The 17766-nt window shown below is 44.2% G+C and overlaps 1 protein-coding gene across 1 annotated transcript; it reads right to left on the bottom strand.

Moving 5' to 3' along the window:
* Positions 1-514: 514 nt before the first annotated feature.
* LOC306962493 (immunoglobulin superfamily containing leucine-rich repeat protein 2-like) lies at positions 515-10906 on the bottom strand. Its single transcript, XM_079555636.1, has 2 exons — positions 10833-10906; positions 515-2574 (listed from the first exon to the last, which is right to left on the bottom strand). The coding sequence occupies exon 2, from the start codon at positions 2564-2566 to the stop codon at positions 677-679; it is 1890 nt and encodes a 629-aa protein (XP_079411762.1). The 5' UTR covers positions 2567-2574; positions 10833-10906; the 3' UTR covers positions 515-676.
* Positions 10907-17766: the final 6860 nt, after the last annotated feature.

Here is a 17766-nt window from a genome sequence, read left to right as displayed (position 1 = left end):
ATGTGAAACAGTCCATTCCTCGGTCTTTTGACGATGAAAAAGATCGGCCCTCCACCAAACAAACTTGCCGACCCCTGCTCTAGAGGATGGACACGAGGCTCCCAATTTTCGCCAAGTGCCCCCAACCCATAACCAGTCTAGTTTTAAGGTAAAAATCGTATAAAACAATGGCAGTGGCAACTTCACAGGAAGAGGATCCAAGGTTTCCTCCAGGGACAATAACGTAAACCTTGACCTACAGTTTTCTGAGGTTTTAACCATTGAAAATAAAAAGGAGAAATGGCATTCTGCCTTAACGTATGCGGACGTTTAGCAAGCCGGCCAATCAGTTAGCCTGTTCAATGTATTTTTCCTATAGTTATTAGCATTTAGCCATCAAATAACACAAATGATGAATGATCCAGATGTTTTCAGCTGCTGTCAACCATCGATCACATTAAGGAGAGGTTAAAGCAGAAATCATTATTGAATATGTACATACCTTTTGAGATTTTACTTTGATTTAGCGAAAAATTATATACAGCCGTTGGCTAACAAGTGCGTATTTGTAAGAGCAGGCTCAGATAGCTAAGGGCAATCCTGTGATTTCTATGTTTTCGCCAATGTAACCTGCAAACGTGTCCAAACCTCTGACTGCCACAGTGCAAAAGCTATTTTAGTACATAATATATATTTTTTATTCTGTGATGTTCAGCGCCTCTGCTCCCAGCGGCAGTCGGTCGCTGTACTCAGACTCCACCTCACACTCGTTCGTTAGCTTATCCACAGACGTCGAATCCGCCAAAATACTCTCCTCTGTATCTTTTTCTCCGCAGTCTGTTCCCTCGTCCTCCGCTAAACCTTCACTCAAATCCTTTTCCGACTCAGTTTGCACCCTAAAGCTCGCCTTCTCCACGCCATAGTGCCCCCTGGCTGTCAAATACATCTTATACGTCTGACTGCGGTATTTATAATACAGGTGATAGCATGTAGCAGCCAGTAAAGGAAGAGTAGACACAGTTAGCAAACAGATGCTAACGGAAATTATTACGATCAAGTTCGGGATGCGTTTTCTTGTCGCGAAATGGACTTGAACGTCACACTCTTCGCTCTTCAGCGTCAAGCAAAGGGAGTAGTTTGTGCCAGGACGCAATTTGGCAAAATAATACGTGCTAACGCCCTCTTTTAAACGCGTCCATTGCAGTGCGTTTTCATCCGCGCTAAGGCACAAAAATATCCCACTTAAGTTCTCTTCTTGGCTTGTTTCTTCCTGATCCTGAGGCGTTAGCAGAGGGTCGAGCCGGACGATAGCTTCCGTTTCTGTTACCGCCAAAGCGATAACCCCGAAATCAAACGCGTACTGCTTTACGTCGTCAAAACTAGCATTAGCAACACGGCTAGGCACATATTTAGTATCCGGAGACAAGCTGCATTTGCTACCCGCTTTCACCTGTTCCTTTGGCTTAGTTTCTTTAGAATCTTTTACATTGAAATCCACGTCTGAGTTTACTTTTTTGATACTGGATTGTGTAGCTTTAGCATAGTTATCCGACGTTAGCCCATCTTGCGCTAAAACCTCAATAACAACTGATTTTTCATCCTGACCAGCCTCATTAGTTGCAGAGCAGCTGTACACACCTCTGTCTTCCATTTTAAGATTTGAAATGACAAGTGTCCCATTGTTATAAACTTTTAAAGAGTTGTCCAGCATTTCTGCCGAGTCATTCTCTGTTAGCTTCAGCGCTAGCTCCTTTTTGCTATTGATCTTCCATCTTACGACAGGCAGAGGGTTCCCGCTGTATTCGCAGGCCAGGACGAGCAGACTTCCCTCGTAAAAGCTTCCGTTTTGGTTGTCGTTTTCAATATTTATTGTCACTAATGGACTTTCGCAATTCAGATCGGTCAAATTTAGAAATAATACACCTTGTATGTCTTTCGGAGTGGCGCAAGTGATCGAATTCTGATCAGGGATGTTGATTTTGGCTGTCAGAATCCAAAGTTTTAGCCATTTTAAGGAGCAAGTACATGAAAACGGGTTGCTGTGTAGTGGCAAATAGGACAACGCAACCAAACCGTCAAAAGTCCCCTTGTAAATTGTCACTATTTTGTTATTGTTCAGGCGAAGAGTGTTCAGTTCTTTGAGATTTGAAAAGGCGTGTTGTGGTATTCTTTCTAACTCGTTGTGATCCAGTTTTAGGAGTTGCAATGAGGTCAGATTCTCCAGATCGTTCCAGGGGAAGTCCGTCAGCCTGTTGTGGCTCAAGTCCAAATTTCGTAAAATAACCAAGCTCGAAATGGCTCCGTTTTCGATGTAAGCGATCCGATTCTTCATCATCCACAGAGACGTGACTTCCTTGTTGTTCCGGAAGCTGTGAGCGGGTACGGAGGTGATCAGGTTGGCATTGAGGATGACCGCCGACACGTTCAGGGGTAAAAACCGTGGAACCGCGTTGAGTTCTTTGAAGGAGCATTCGGCGAAGTGTCTGGATTGTCTGTCCACACAGGAGCAGGGCCGCGGGCAGCAGGAGGACAAGGGGAGGAGAGAGGAGAGGACCAGGACGAGGAAGGAGACACATGCTGACGCCATTTTGGATCCTGTAAAACAACACAGTAAGAACTCAAACAGGATTCTCAAATGTTTTTAAAATTAGAATCTTTTTTGACCCAAGATAATGTTGAACAGATAATAATTAGGAGGCAGACCAGTTCTGATGGGAAAGTTTAATTGTGAACAATAATGAAAATAATGCAAGCATCAGTTTTATACAGCTGTGTCTTTGGTTCATGGCAGGCTCTGACTGTAACTGTTGATTGTTGAGACTAGGGGTGAGCCATATCGTATCGCAATATAATTTTTTGGATATTGTTTCATTTTTGATATCGTTGTAGACACAATATAATTTATGTTACGCTCAGCTCCATAAACACTGAATCAATGTGTCCATTGTCAATTATATCTTCAAATATTTTTTATTTATTTCACCTTTATTTCACCAGGAAAGTCCAACTGAGCTCTTTGTGATTTTAGACCATTGTATAATCTTCCTCTATAAGTCATTTTGACCGCCATGTGTTTGTCTTAACATGCACTACATCGTCCTAATTTGATCCTTTTCACTATTTTCATTTTCGCCCTATTCTGAATAATGGAGCTGGCTCCAAAAACTCAGTGAAATTGGTTGGGTTCGGATACACATCCAATGGCCATTAAACACCCTCTTATGAGACAATGATGACAAAACCATAGAAATGATTCAAGGAAAAGGACAAACAGGCCTTCCCACATGTCAGTGACGTGCGGTCAGGGGAGGGAAGTGAGATGAGTAATGTTGGAGTAAAGGTAAAAAGTTATTTTTTTCTCTATTTGTTTTCCCTCTCTGGCTGCTTCAAACATGACATGATATATGGGCAATAGCTTGTGTTCTTGTATTTGAATGTGATGATGTCATAATATCTGGAAGAGGACAGGTGCCAATACAACTCTGTGGGAGAAATAAGTTTTTGTAAGACATCTCCAAAACGAAAATTGTTTGTTTGTTTTTCCTCATCAGCCATTAGCCAAAAACTAAGACAAAAATCTGAAGTTTGACGGTTACTATAGTGACTGCATTACATTCTCAGCTGCTCCACCTCAATTTGAAATGTTGTGACGTCACTTGAATGCAACGTCTTCAACAGAACTTTCTCCCATTTCTCCCCATTACTATAACAAATTATAGTAATGGGGAGAAATGGGAGAAAGTTCTGTTTGTTTTCCCTCTGGCTGCTTCAAATATGACCATATATGGGCATTTTAAAGAATTGCCCATATATGGTCATATGACTTCCAAAAGTTAGTCATGTGACTGAAATCCATTCATCCATGTATTCCATCGCTATAGAAACAGGGCAGTGATCATGTCATTTGCATAACACGTGTGTCACTCTGCAGACAGACACGTGAGGCTTCAGTGATCATTTCCACGTCTTTACGACACGGCAAAGCTGATTTTCACACAGCGACGGCTAAATCTATACAGAATAACAGTTAATCATCAACACAGGGCCCTGTTTTACCCGCGCTTTGGAAGATTTCACAGAAAATAGCGCTATGAGCAGCCCACGGTCGAGTCCTGTCCAAGGTCCCTCTGTGGCCAGGACCTCGACGTCTGACCCCCCAAAATCTATTCTCTCTCGGTCGTCCAGCTCTCAATCTAACACATCGAAGAAATCTGTGACCTTTACGTTTCCAACCCAAATAATATCTCCACCCAGTCCTGAACTACAAAAGAGCCATTTGAAGCCCGTGGCTGAGTGGATCCCCACCCCGTTTCCTCACACAACTCTGCAGCTCATGTCTCTAGCTGAAGAAGACGAGGCAGTTTTAAATGCCCAAACATTCAAGGAGTCTGTGATGGATCAGATGATGCAACATGAAGCAGAAACAGAGGAGGACGCAGCAGATGACTCTCCTCTGGACGAAGTCGTGCCAAAGATCTCCACAGAAACGCTTCAGCCGCTGATTCTGTCGTTCTGGGGCAGACTGAGCTCTTTAAACTTAAAAGAGCCTGACTCCAGGATCATTCTGGCTGAGATGATTATGAAGGTCATTGATTCTCTTGCTAATCTCATCCTGGAGGCCTTAAGGAACATGGTGGTGGAGGCGAGAGTGACACAGCGCTCTCTGCAGGTGTCTGAGAAGGCAGTGAACAGAGGCTTGCTCAGAGGTCTCAGAGAGAGCTTTAATGCTGTTGTGGGTTCCTCTGACCAATCCATGAAAAATCTACTGAATCTTTTGAGCGCAGAAGTGACAAGCCAAATAAACGCTGTCCTGTGCTGCAGCCGAATTAAGGGAAAGCACCTCCTGCTGCCTGAAAACAGAGACTACAGGCCTCCTAAGGAGAAAATGAAGGCCCTGATGTGCTACGCCAGAGCTATGCTGCGCGCCATCCAGGAGAAAATGACAACGTGCTGTCACGGCCAGGCCTCACCTGAAGACGAGTCTTCACAGGCAGAGAACCAAGACCAGCCCCTCCCTGCGTCACCAGTGCTCGACAGAGTCCCCAGTGTCCTGGACGAGGAACAGGAGACTTTCGTGGAGATGATTCAACCCAGTGAAGAAACACAGAGTGAGGAAAAGCCTCGATGCTGTGCCAACCTGTGGTCCAAACTCTGTGCCTCGCTGACATGTGCCTGCTGTAAGGGCACAGACACAGTGTCCGTGGACTTCTCTGAAGACGCTGGCAGATCCTCCAGCCCCAGTGTGAGAGAGGCAACTGCAGTAGTGGGAGATATACTGCTCAATGAGGCTGTGGAACTGAGCACAGAAGACAGGGCCAGTCTGAGTAAACACAGCCTGGACACAGCTTCCGCCATCGTCCACCACCTCATGGAGGAGATAACCCTCCAAAAGGCAGTGTCTGGAGACTCTCTCCACAGCACGGAGCAGAGCAACGTCAGCTACTCCCAGAGGACCAATTATCTGACATCAGTTGCACACAAGGTCAAAGCTTTCTTCACCATGTCTTTTGCCAAAGGCACACTGAGGAAGTTATTGACCCCACTGTGCTGCAGCGCTAATGCCAAACCTAATGTCTCCATGGAGGAGGTGATGGAGCAGGCCACTCCTCTTCTACAGCAGCTAATTCAAGAAGATGGAGACGTGTATGTAACTCTGCCCAAGACCATTGCGGTGAACCAGCACTCAGAGGTGAGGCGGGAGCTGACTGATGTCATCTCCAAAAGCATGGCGCCTGCAAAACACAAGTCAACGTTCAGGAAGGAGGTCCGAACCAAGGTTAAGATCTTCATGGACTCAATGTCTCACTGGATTTATAATCAAACTCAGCTGCCCGCCCTCAAAGACCCAGTGCAGAGAGTCCTGGGCAGAATATGCCGACTGGTCTTCAGATTGTCCCAACCCAGTCAGAGCTCACCGAGGCTCATGCTCCCCTCCACCCATGAGCGGCTGGTGGTACAACCTCAGCCCGACGAGCGGCTGGTGCTACAACTTCAGCCCATGGAGTGGCTGGTGCTAAAACTTCAGCCTGAAGAGCAGCTGGTGGTACAGCATCAGTCAAACGAGCGGCTGGTGATAAAGCATCAGCCCAATGAGCGGCTGGTGCTACAACTTCAGCCTGACGAGCTTGTGTTCCCAGATACACAGCTCCACGCTCCAAAGTTTGTCCCACAAGCGCCCACATCCACTCAGAGCCCAGGGCAGACTTCCTCACAGTTCCCTGGGGCCTTCCCTGCAAGCCAGGGGCCGTCCAGTCTGTGGAGCAACAATGACTGCAACGCTCTCATCTGTGAAGTGCTCTGTAGGATCTTCAGAACCAGGCGCCCTAACAGTCTTGAAATGCTGGCTCTGTCCCAGAAGCTGCAGCAGCAGCTGAAACAGCAGGTCTGTGACTGGAACATCCTGGTGAAGCCCAGCCAGCGCAGCTACCAGGACATAGCAGACGCTGTTTACAGAGACCTGTGCAGAGAAGTAAAGAGCAAATACATGGCTCATTTTGCTCTGTCGCAGAGCAGCTACAGCGCCAACATCCTAAAGTCCATCCGCTTCCAACTGGAGATGCCTCAGAAGAAACGCACTGTGTGCTCATATCTGCGCTCAGTGTGGGACGCCGTCTGTAGGCGCTTCTAAAGCCACTGATAACAGCAGCGCTAACAGAAGCGCTGACACAAGCCGTGCTCCACTGACGTGAGCACACAGGTCTGACGTGAGGACACGGGTCTGACGTGAGGACACAGGACTGACATGAGGACACAGGTCTTCACTGCAGTCTGTAGAGTGAGGACACAGGACTGATGTGAGGACAAAGGTCTTCACTGCAGTCTGTAGAGTGAGGACACAGGACTGACGTGAGGACACAGGTCTTCACTGCAGTCTGTAGAGTGAGGACACAGGTCTGACGTGAGGACACAGGACTGACGTGAGGACACAGGTCTTCACTGCAGTCTGTAGAGACACCACACGCCCCTCATGTGGGGTCATTGGGCGCTCATATCTGCACTCAGCGTGGGACACCGATCGGGATTATTGAAAATACAATATAGAATACAATTTATTTTAAAAGCACATTTAAACAACTCTGGGTACTCCGGTTTCCCCTACCACTAAAAACATGTGCAATAGGTGAATCCTCCAGCCAGGTGAGTCTGACCATCAGCCTGGTTCCACATCAGGAGATGGGTCCCCGGGCGCGGCACTGCCGTCGACCACTGCTCCTTACGAGTTGCCCCAGCGGCACCGAAGGATGGGTTAAATGCAGAGGACAAATTTCCCTACGGGGAAAATAAAGTATACAAACAAACAAACATACAAACAAACAAACAAACATTTCCAAAGTGCTGCACATAAGATCATGAAAACAACAGGTGCAATACTAATTATCAGATTAAAAATAAAAACAAAACAAAAGAGACTACACTAAAACCTGCGTAAAACAATAAATAGTACGTAAAAAAAAGATAAAACAATATCATAAATAAAAATAGTAGATAAAACAATAAAACTAACTAGATAAAATAAAAGTCACAGGGGAGTCCACAACTCACACGAGCTGGAACTGACCCTCAGACATCAGAGCGTGCGCTGGAGAAATGTATTCCTTTTACATTTTTGCCCTAATGGCCTGTTTAAAAAATAATAGATTATAATAAAATAATAATAATAATAATAATAATAATAATAATAATAATAATAATAATAATAATAATAATAATAATAATAATAATAATAAAATAATAGATAAATTATCTAATGTGTCATTTTATTGGAGTTACCAAATGAATGAGGTAAAGTCACTGTAGGTGCTGTAGATACAGGTGTTGTTGCTTTACATGAGACAATTGTACATTCACTCCATAATCGGTGGTGTAAACTACGTTTGTAGCTTCAGTTTCCCCTGGGGGAGACTGACAGAAGCGCTGTCATGACTGCACACGTCTGCGCCAACAGTCCCTCTGACACCACCATTCATTCACTCACACACATCATTCACCCTGGCCTATTGTACATGTTTTTAGTGGTAGGGGAAACCGGAGTACCCGGAGGAAACCTACACAGACACGGGGAGAACATGCACAGAGAAAGGCCCCGTCCAGGTGGGAATCGAACCCTGGACCTTCTAGCTGTGAAGCGAGAGCGCTAAATACAAGGTCATCATTTTTGAAAAAGAAATCCAATAGTCAGTTATGCACTTCCTTTATGCTTGTGAACCCTTGGTGCCAGTGCTTGGTCATATAGTGCAGGCATGGGCCGCATTTATATTAGAAGGGGTCACTACATCCCTGCAGGATCAAAGCAGATAACCAGGTGTTGGTACTCCCTTTGGCTGGGAATCACTGGCCAAAACAAAACCACTGATACACAGCAGATTCACCGTAAAGGTAATCTAATGTATTTAGTTGTTTTTTTTTCCCCACTTAAAAAGTCAATCCAATCGCCTCATCATGATCTGGTCAGAAGACTGAAGACTCCGGTCCGTGCTCCACAGTTTGAGAACTGCTGCTTCCTGTATCTGATTTCATAGTTAAAGCCGCCTGAGTCCGCGGCGCTGCCTCCTCGCCACAGCACTATAATCCAATCACACACGGCGTCCGGGAAACCCTGCAGCTCAGGACGTTAGCAGACAATGGGAAATCAATGGACGTGCTTCTGGTTCAGCGTCGTAAGAGCTGATTCTAGCCTTCGTCAGGCAACGAAAGGTCCGTTCATTAAGCTATTTTTAAATGACCATGGAATATAGAAAATCCTTTTCTTTTGTTGCCTATTGCTATTTATTATTTATGGTGCGTATCACACATTACACACATTTTTTTTTTTTTTTGCTAAAACAATGAACACAATTTATTTAAGATAAACATTGTACCCAGCTTTCTTTAGTTTGATAATTTTTTGTGATGTTTATAGTTTCACTTCCTTATTGGACACTTACAGGAAGTGACATAGGCAAACTATTTTAAACCGTTGCCGTGAGGGAGTGAGAAATGAGTCAAACTGCTTCTAAAAAAAAAACTTCAAACTTCACCTCTATCTATGTCACTTCCTGTCAGTAGCTTAAAAAAATCAAATAAACATAATTCCTTCACTGCTGCTTCATTGAAATAAAATGATAATTATCGCTTACAACAGATGTTATCCATCTAAATAAGTCGTATGCACTTCATGTAAACTGCTCTGCCATCGTCCTGGGACCAAGTCTTTCATATAAAGGGACTTTCTCCATGTCTGACTAGAGTTAACTCATTTCAGTTTCATAAACCAGGTCTAGTGCTGGTCAAAGTTGCTGATTTAATTACTTGAGTAAAAGTACAGAAGCTACTGGACATATATTACTCCAATAAAAGTAAAGTCACTCTGTCGGGTGATTACTTAAAGGGATATTTCAGGATTTTTGACATAGGGCCTAATTTCCTAGTTATCCAGGGTGATAATTATTATTTTTTATTCATGCAGAGAGAGTTTAGTGGTGCTAGGCTAGGCTAGTGCTAGGCTAGTGCATGTCTATGGTAACTAGTAGCCTGCATTACAAACAGTCTGCAAATCACTTATAACACCACTACACATATAAATGTCTGTGTTGACTGAATAATTTCTGAAAACCATTTTGCATTTGAAAGAACTTCTATTTGAGCAGCATCAGCTTCCTGGTTGTAAGCTACGCAGCGGCGGAGTGATCTGCTAGCTTACCGGATCTACTGTAGTGTGTTTACATGTGGCCGGCATTACTACACGTGGAATTCACCAAGGAGCTTTCTACAAATCAGATATGGCAACGTTTGGAGGACGAGCCCATGATTTTGAAGAGGTTTTTAATGCAGGCTGCTAGTTACCATAGACATGCACTAGCCTAGCACTAGCCTAGCATCACTAAGCTCTTCAAATATAAGGCCTGCAAATAAGCAATTTCATCTCTGCTTCAGTCAAAGCTGTACACGGACATGAAGCGTGCATATAATCAAGCTTGAACAATTCGGATGTGCAGGAGGGATCGCTCGTTTCTAGCTTGTTTGAAACGAGTTTGGGCCAAAACAAAAATAAAATTACAGTTTGAACAGGGAAAATCAGGTACCACAGCTTTAAAGAGGGGGTATTATGCAAAATCGACTTTTTCAAGCTTTACATCATGTTATTATATCATTCCCTCATTAAAAACATGCCTGAAGTGTTGTCTTGGCACATTCACGTATTTTTGAGTAATGTGTAAAAACTCTGATGGCAGCCATTTTAGGGATAGGTTTGCCTGAGTCCTCCTAGGAACGCCCCCACCTCCTGGAGACGCCTCCGAGCTTTCGTCACCAGCCGAGTAACCAATCATTGCTCCTCAGCAGAACCCCCCCAGCCATTTTGAGAGAGCAATTTTATACCTGGCAGTTATTCTAATTTACTGCATTTACAGACCAACAGAAGGTTTGGTCATCATTGTAGTGTGCTATAGACTGGTGCTATGTGATTGAAAAAGCATAATACCCCCTCTTTAAGTGAAAGGAATGAAGTATTAGCTGTAAAGCAAAAAAAAGGTTATGAAAAATAACTTTCAAAAACCCTCTGTACGGCAAAACCGCCTTGCCTGCCTGTTGACAGTATGTCTACACAGCGCCCCCTACTGTTCTGGAGTGTGCTTTTCAAATGAACCAAACACAATGACTTTTCACTTTGGAGCCTTTATGGTGGAAAGTATTACAAATGTAGTGGAGTCAAAATAACAAGTTCTCAACACGAAGACTACTCGAGCAAAGTGCAGCTCCTCAACTGTACTTTAAGTGCTGTGCTGTAGTAAATGTACTTTGTTACTGACTGAAGGCCTGAAACGGGACTATGAACGGGCCTGGATGTGTCTAATGTGACGTGTGCCAGCTCTTACCTGCGGGTCTCCTCTGTGCGCCCTTCACTGGACCGGAGCTAAAGGTGCAAACCAACACGCCTCCAGAACATCCATGTGCGTTGACGCTGTTGTCAGTGCTGTCTCTGCAGAGGAGGAGGATGCTGTCTCATCTCTCTCTCTCCACTCACTCCCTCACTCACTCTCTCTCTGGTCTAGATTTAAAGAGCCAGACTTGTCCTTCATGTGACCGGCTCAGCCCTGCAGCGCAGAGCTTCCCAAACGGGGGCGCGCGGGACAAAGTGCTTTTTCAGACGTCTTTACAGTTTGACGTGGCGGTTGTTTGATGGGCGATACGAACCACTCGCACGCGGTCACACTTAGACATGACATCACACCTGCTCTATGTGGACGTGGGCTGTTTGGAATATTGAAGGTGGGGGGGGGAAAACGACCCCACTTTGCCTTATCTGTAACACCTTTGTACGCACAGCAGATGGCGCCACATTCACAGCTTTGAACATTTGGGGAAGGTTTAGTCTGAAGGAAGGATATTGACTATAGGGTTCATCTATCTATCTATCTATCTATCTATCTATCTATCTATCTATCTATCTATCTATCTATCTATCTATCTATCTATCTATTTATGTATCTATCTATTTATCTATCTATCTATCTATCTATCTATCTATGTATCTATCTATCTATCTATCTATCTATCTATCTATCTATCTATCTCTCTCTCTCTCTCTCTCTCTCTTCGCAGGGGAAGTTAATGAAGTAGATCAGGTTTTAATGGGCCTAATTAAATCTCCACTGTGTGTGCATTGTGTGTATGTAGGAGTGTGTGTGAATATGTTCTGGTCACGATCCGAGGACCAATATTTACACAGAGTGGAGACATTTTTGTTTATCTCTCTCCCTCTCTCTCTCTCTCTCTCTCTCTCTCTCTTTCACTCATCTCCTTCTCTTGTCTCTGCTTGGCCAAAATGGGAAGGATGGATGCATAGCCCCCCCCCCAGACTTCAGAGACGGGCTCAGAGTGGAGTTCCTGTACAGATTTTAATAATATTTTGTAGTTGTTTTGAGTGAGAAATTGATAATAAATGTGTGTGTAAAGTCAAAAGTCTTTCTTTCCTCTCTCTCCCTCCCTCACTTCCCTCTTTTTTCCTCTCTCTCTTTCTCTCTCCTCCCTTTCCTCTTTCTCTCCCCTCCCTCTCTTTCTCTCTCTCTCTCACTTCTCCCCTTTCTCACTCTTTTGCTCGCTCCTCTTTCACTTCCCCTCTCTTTCTCCCCTCTCACTTTCTCTCTCTCTCTCCTCTCTCTCTTCTGCCACTCTCTCTCTCTTTCTCTCCTCTCTCTCTCTTCTCCCCTCACTCTCTCTCCTCTCCCTCTCCTCTCTATTTCGTTCTCTCTCCTTTCGCTCTCTCTTCTCCCGCTCACTCTGTCTCTCCTTTTCCTCTCTCTCTTCTCTCTCTTGCTCTCCACTCTCTCTTCTCCCCTCTCTCCTCTCTGTCTCCCTCTCTCTCTCCCTTTCCTTTCCTCTCTCTCTTCTCTCTCTTGCTCTCCTCTCTCTCTCTTGCTCTCCCCTCTCTCTTCTCCCCTCTCCCTCTCTCTGTCTCCCTCTCTCTCTCTCCCTTTCCTTTCCTCTCTCTTCTCCTCTCGCTTACTCTTTCTCTCCCTCTCTCTCTCTCTCTCCCTCTCTCCTCCCCTCTCCTCTCCCTTTCCTCTCCTCTCCCTCTTATCCTCTCTCTCACTCTTTCTCTCTCTCCTCTCCCTCTGAAGCTGAATGAGTAGAATGTAAACAGCTTCATGAATCCTAACAGCTCATTTCCCACATCACAGTAAATCTCCCACAAGGCCATGCGGCGGCAGAGTGGATTTCCTCTCTTTCTCCTGCCTCTCAGTAACAAGCAGGACGTTGTGGGTTTGACTCCTGATCTCTGTGAGCGAGGTGTCTCTAAGGTCAACAGAGGTCGAGGGTCCGTCACTGTGTCCAGACTGAGGTGGTTTGGACAGAGATTTCCAGGAAGTAACTCCAACATCAGTCTTTCCCAAACCTATTCATTCCCAAACACTGACAAGTTTGGTATCCACGTGTAGAAGGAAAGGCTGTGACCAAGATGACGATGTGGTAGACAGCAGCAGCTCTTTCTCCACACTTTACAGGCTTTTGGAAGGTTGTTTTTCACGCAGTTGTGAAGAAGGGGCTCCTTTCTAACCTCCTCTGTAAAGGGACACCACCTGTTTTAGTCCTTACCTAAAGATAACAACTCGACGAAAATGGCTGTGAGAGGACAGGACTTTATTCAACCTTCCTAAAGAAAAGCCCAATCGCCAGAAGTTGTAATTTCTCTCCAGGATTCAGCGACTAACCAGTCAGAATATGTTTGTCACTTCACTGATGGATGCTGTAACCTTGGCCAGAACCAAAGTGGATTAAACTCTTATAACCAGCGCGATTTTCCACAATAAAAACACCTGATGAAGAGGCCAGAGCAGTGAGTAAACCAAAATGTGTGTTTGCGTGTGAGTTAGCCATTTATGAAGTGTTACAAATGTCAACTATTTATAACTGTATTATGACGAAGGCTGGATACCTGCTATTCGGTACCGGTGCCTCAACGGTACCTATCGTTCAGGAAAAAGTCCAAAAAACGGCACAACAGAAAGAACACAGGCCGCAGCAGCGTCACCTGTAACTTCATTGTTTAAGCAGAATTCACACTTAAGCAGTGATAAAAAGAGAGAAAGGACATTATTACCTCCTGAGCTGAAGAGACAGATCCACATCAGGCACCGTTTTCTTTCAACTTAACTTTTTCTCTTCAACAAAGTGAAAGTGCTCCACGTCAAAGATCTGTTACATAGTGGGAGCGCTCACTCTGTCATTAATAATTTGCCAAAACTGTTCCAAAAATGGCTAAGGCAGAGTGAGTGCTCACATTATCCAGAAACAATCTTTGATCCCAGATTAATCCGGTGCAGCTGGAGTTTAGTAACAGCAGCAATAACTTCAGGCTCTGCAGGTCTTTCGCTAAAGACCTGTGTTTCTTGTTGTCACTGCTTTTCTCTTTGTCTAAGAGCTCTAGTTTCTTATTCAGTCCTGGTTTAGTCCTGGTTTTTAACCTTTGTACTGTATGTCCTGGTTTAGTCCTGGTGTTTAACCTTTGTACTGTATGTCCTGGTTTAGTCCTGGTGTTTAAACTTTTTACTGTATGTCCTGGTTTAGTCCTGGTTTTTAACCAGTTTAGTCTAAGTCCTGGCTCTACCATCTCTGATAATGACTAAAGTGTTAGTAAGTTATAGAAAACATCTGCATTTGTGCGGAAGCTGCTCATGAGTTCAGGCTTTTTTAGACTCACTGTGGATCATTTCTTGACGTCTGGAGAGAAAAAAGTACAGATAATTAGCACCGAAAGAAAGGCTTTTTGATACCGCCCCCTACCGGAGCTTTTCTGTCGGTACCAAGTAGGTACCGTTTAACGGTACCCAGCCCTAATTATGAAGTAACTTCACTTATTGCTGCGATATTCATATTTCTACTACTGCTAATGTTGCATGGGCGGCATCAACTTGAAGAAAGGGCCGGAGTTAACTGAATCGAAGTGTCATGTCTTCTGTGTTGGAAAAATACCTCCAGAAAATACTTTTAAAAAATGTGTTCTCTATAGTTGTATAAATGTCTATAGTTTACTTTTGTATGGCTAAAATAGCATGATATAGTCCCTTTTACAATATTACACTACGATGGGTGGTGGACGAGGGTTGGAGCCCTGATGTCCTCTCTTTGGAGCCACTGGAGGCTCAGACGTGTGTTTTGGTGTGCAGGTGAAGCCTTATCTCTCGCCGCGCTGCTGTGGGGACGACACGTGTCGCGTCTTATCGCCGCAGATTGATTCCGCGTTCCGTCTGCTCTGCCCTTCCTTTGTGTTCGAGCTGGATCAAACGCGACGCGCTGATGGATGGACGGGAGAATAAAGCACTAGCGCTTACTGCCGCTGTGAGCAGAATGTGGGCAGAGAGGAGCTGAAAATGGTTCTTGTGTCGGATGTGCACCGATCTATATTTCTTTAGCTGCATTATCAGGACACAAACAGAGGCTTCATTTCATTTGGATTCAGCTCTCTGACTTTTTTACTACGTAAAAACTGTTATTTCATGTCTGTTCTGTATTGAAATGGTATGAGGCTCTTTCAAACGGTGTCTCTGAAGTTCACATGTTTTATATTACTTTGACTAAAACTATGACAAAACAGGTTTTGATTCTGCTTTTTGATTGGTTCAGTCTTTGGTGTAGATCCAGTTTAGTCCAGCTTATTTAATAGGACAACTGGTGTTTTTTAATTAATTCCATGGTGTCTATTTCCACATAGAGTTCTTTCTTCATGATGTCATCTATTCTGTCAAGTGCACCAGTCCCTCCCACAGTAAAACAACCCCACAGCATGATGCTGCCCCCCCGTATTTCACAGTTGGGATGGTGTTCTCAGGTTTTTTCTTCCAAATGTGACGATGGACGTTATGGACAATAAGACCACAGGATATGTCTCCAAAAATAAAGTCTTCATCCTTTTTTTTATTTGCAAACTCCAATCTGGCTGGAGTAAGAGCCTCTCCTGCAGAGTTCCCTCTCAGCTCATGTCGGTTCAGGACTTGTTTCACTCTGGATAATGACAAACTCTTACCAGGTTCAGCATCTTCAACAGGTCTTTTGTATTTGTTCTTGGGTTGATCTTCCCGCCTTCTTTCTGATCTGTGTGATGATTGGTCATTTCCATCATTGTTTGAACCAATGAACCTGAACCTTCAAGTGTCTGTAAATTACACAATTGTTTAAAAGGTATAGTAATCTTAGTGTATGTAAACTTTTAGTTTTGAAAAAAAACATTCTGCATTTAGCAAATAGAAATATTTTTAAAAAAAAACTAACGTAAAAAAAAGTTAATTCCGGTTTCATGTCAGACAGTGAGAAAAAAATATATAAATGTGTATGTAGGTGTAAGTAAACGTATGGCATATCGCTGTATGTCAGCATGTATCCACAGCAAAAGTTTCAAGTCAATATCTATAAGTTAAAAAAGATTCCCTATTCACCTGCAGGGTCCCATCACTGGTGGCAACGTAAGTTTGTTTGTGGAGAACATTTCATAAACAAGGCGACTCAAAGTGCTTCACAGTCACATGACATGTCCAGAAGCAGATCAAGTCAATCCATAAAACATCAACATAAAAATAAATGAATGACAGTAAAAGGTAAGAAGCAGATAACATACTTGTGTCATATTCACAGTTTTCAGCCTGGATTTGAACACTGTCAGAGCTGAGGCCTTTCTCACATCCTTATGAAGACATCTTTTAGCCTAAGCCTCAGCGTGTTTAGTCCTGACTCTGGGACAGAGCCCTCCCTGACATGGTTCTCTCTAAGTTTAGTTTAGAGGAAGTTGTTTGACATCCATCAGTGGTTACTAATATTAACAAGGCTCCCTTCACCATCTATGGTATAATGTAGATACATTATTATCAACTAAATGGATAGAGGCGTCTTGCCCAAGGACACAGAAACCACAAAGTGAGCTATTACCGAACAGCTGAGGCGCCCTCTGTAGGATCCCATTTGAAACCCCGCTCTCCCGCTTTAATGACCTCTCCCCGTCCTGGATGCACCACATTACGGACGCCTCTGCTCTCCCCGAGGCCCCGGCCGGTGTCTCCCCAGAGAGGCAGCTTCAGAATGGGGGCAACGTCACAGCGAACCCCCCACGCCTCTGCTCCTCCGCCTGCATACCTCCACTCATCAGCGGGCAGAGATGGAGCTTCTCCCCCAGGACCGAGCCAGGGCTGAGAAGCGCTGCAGCTGAGGCGCCTTTTCATAAATATCAGGCGTTTCACTGACTGTGTCTCAGAGCCGGGTCTGAGGGTCTCAATAGGGATTTAACATTACTCTGATCGATCCGGTTCTTTAACGGTTTCTTATCAGTTTTTCAATACTTGTTATTTCTACTTTGTAGGGATGTAACTGCACACGCGTTCAGTTTGATCCCCTGTGTGGTATTTTATTTATTGGTTTATTTGGTAGGGCCAGTGCATGTTAATGAACACACCACACCAGATTGTAGCCATGAGCCACTTTGGGGAGAGCTCAGACGTGCACTTCATGCAAGACAGCCCAGGAATTTAGGAACTGGAGGTTTTTTTGCCAAAAAGAATGGCCAGTTTTACCACCCAAGGAAATAAAGAGGCTCATCCACAACTACCACAAAGGAGTCCAAGCTGTTATTGATGTTAAAGGAGCAATACACTGTGTTAAGAACTGGGCTATGTAAACTTTTGATCACAGTCATTTCTGGCAGTTTCTTTTGTCTTTATGGTTTAAAAAGACTAATCTCAGTTGTTTGTCCATAAATAGCTTCACACAATTAACTATGAGTGAAAAAAACCCTTTTGTGTTATCTTTTATGTTCAAAAAAATTCTGCCAGGCTCTCGTAGATGCGCCTGTTTACTCTCCTCACTCACTTGTAGTAGTGGAGATTTGGAAAGTGACATTTTTCATTCAGCAACTCAGATGTGTGCTCTCCAGTAGAACAGAACATCACAAACACATCCCCAAACAATCTAATGCACAAAATGACCAAATCCACAGGAAAACGGAAACATAAAGACATAAACGGCCCATTTGTACAGGACCGGACAGGACCGGATGGTGACGGTCACATTGACAATAATACATGTGTGACGTGTGCCCACTAGGGGCGCAGTGTAATAAGTATAAAAGGTCACACCTACCTTCGCTCTGCCTCTGGTCTTTGTTCTTCTGGGTGGTCATGCCGGTGTCCGCCCGTGTTTGGAGCAACATGCTAACAGGTAAGTGTTTTCAAAATGAACTAACTAGGACTGTATCCGAATGTCCACACTATTCCCTATATAGTGCATTATATAGTGACTATATAGTGGGCACGCCATTTTGTGGTG

Source organism: Gobius niger (genome assembly GCF_951799975.1).
Source record: "Gobius niger genome assembly, chromosome: 4".
Classification (NCBI taxonomy): domain Eukaryota; kingdom Metazoa; phylum Chordata; class Actinopteri; order Gobiiformes; family Gobiidae; genus Gobius; species Gobius niger.
The sequence above is the reverse complement of the archived record's forward strand: the minus strand, read 5'-3'. Positions and strand labels throughout refer to the sequence as shown.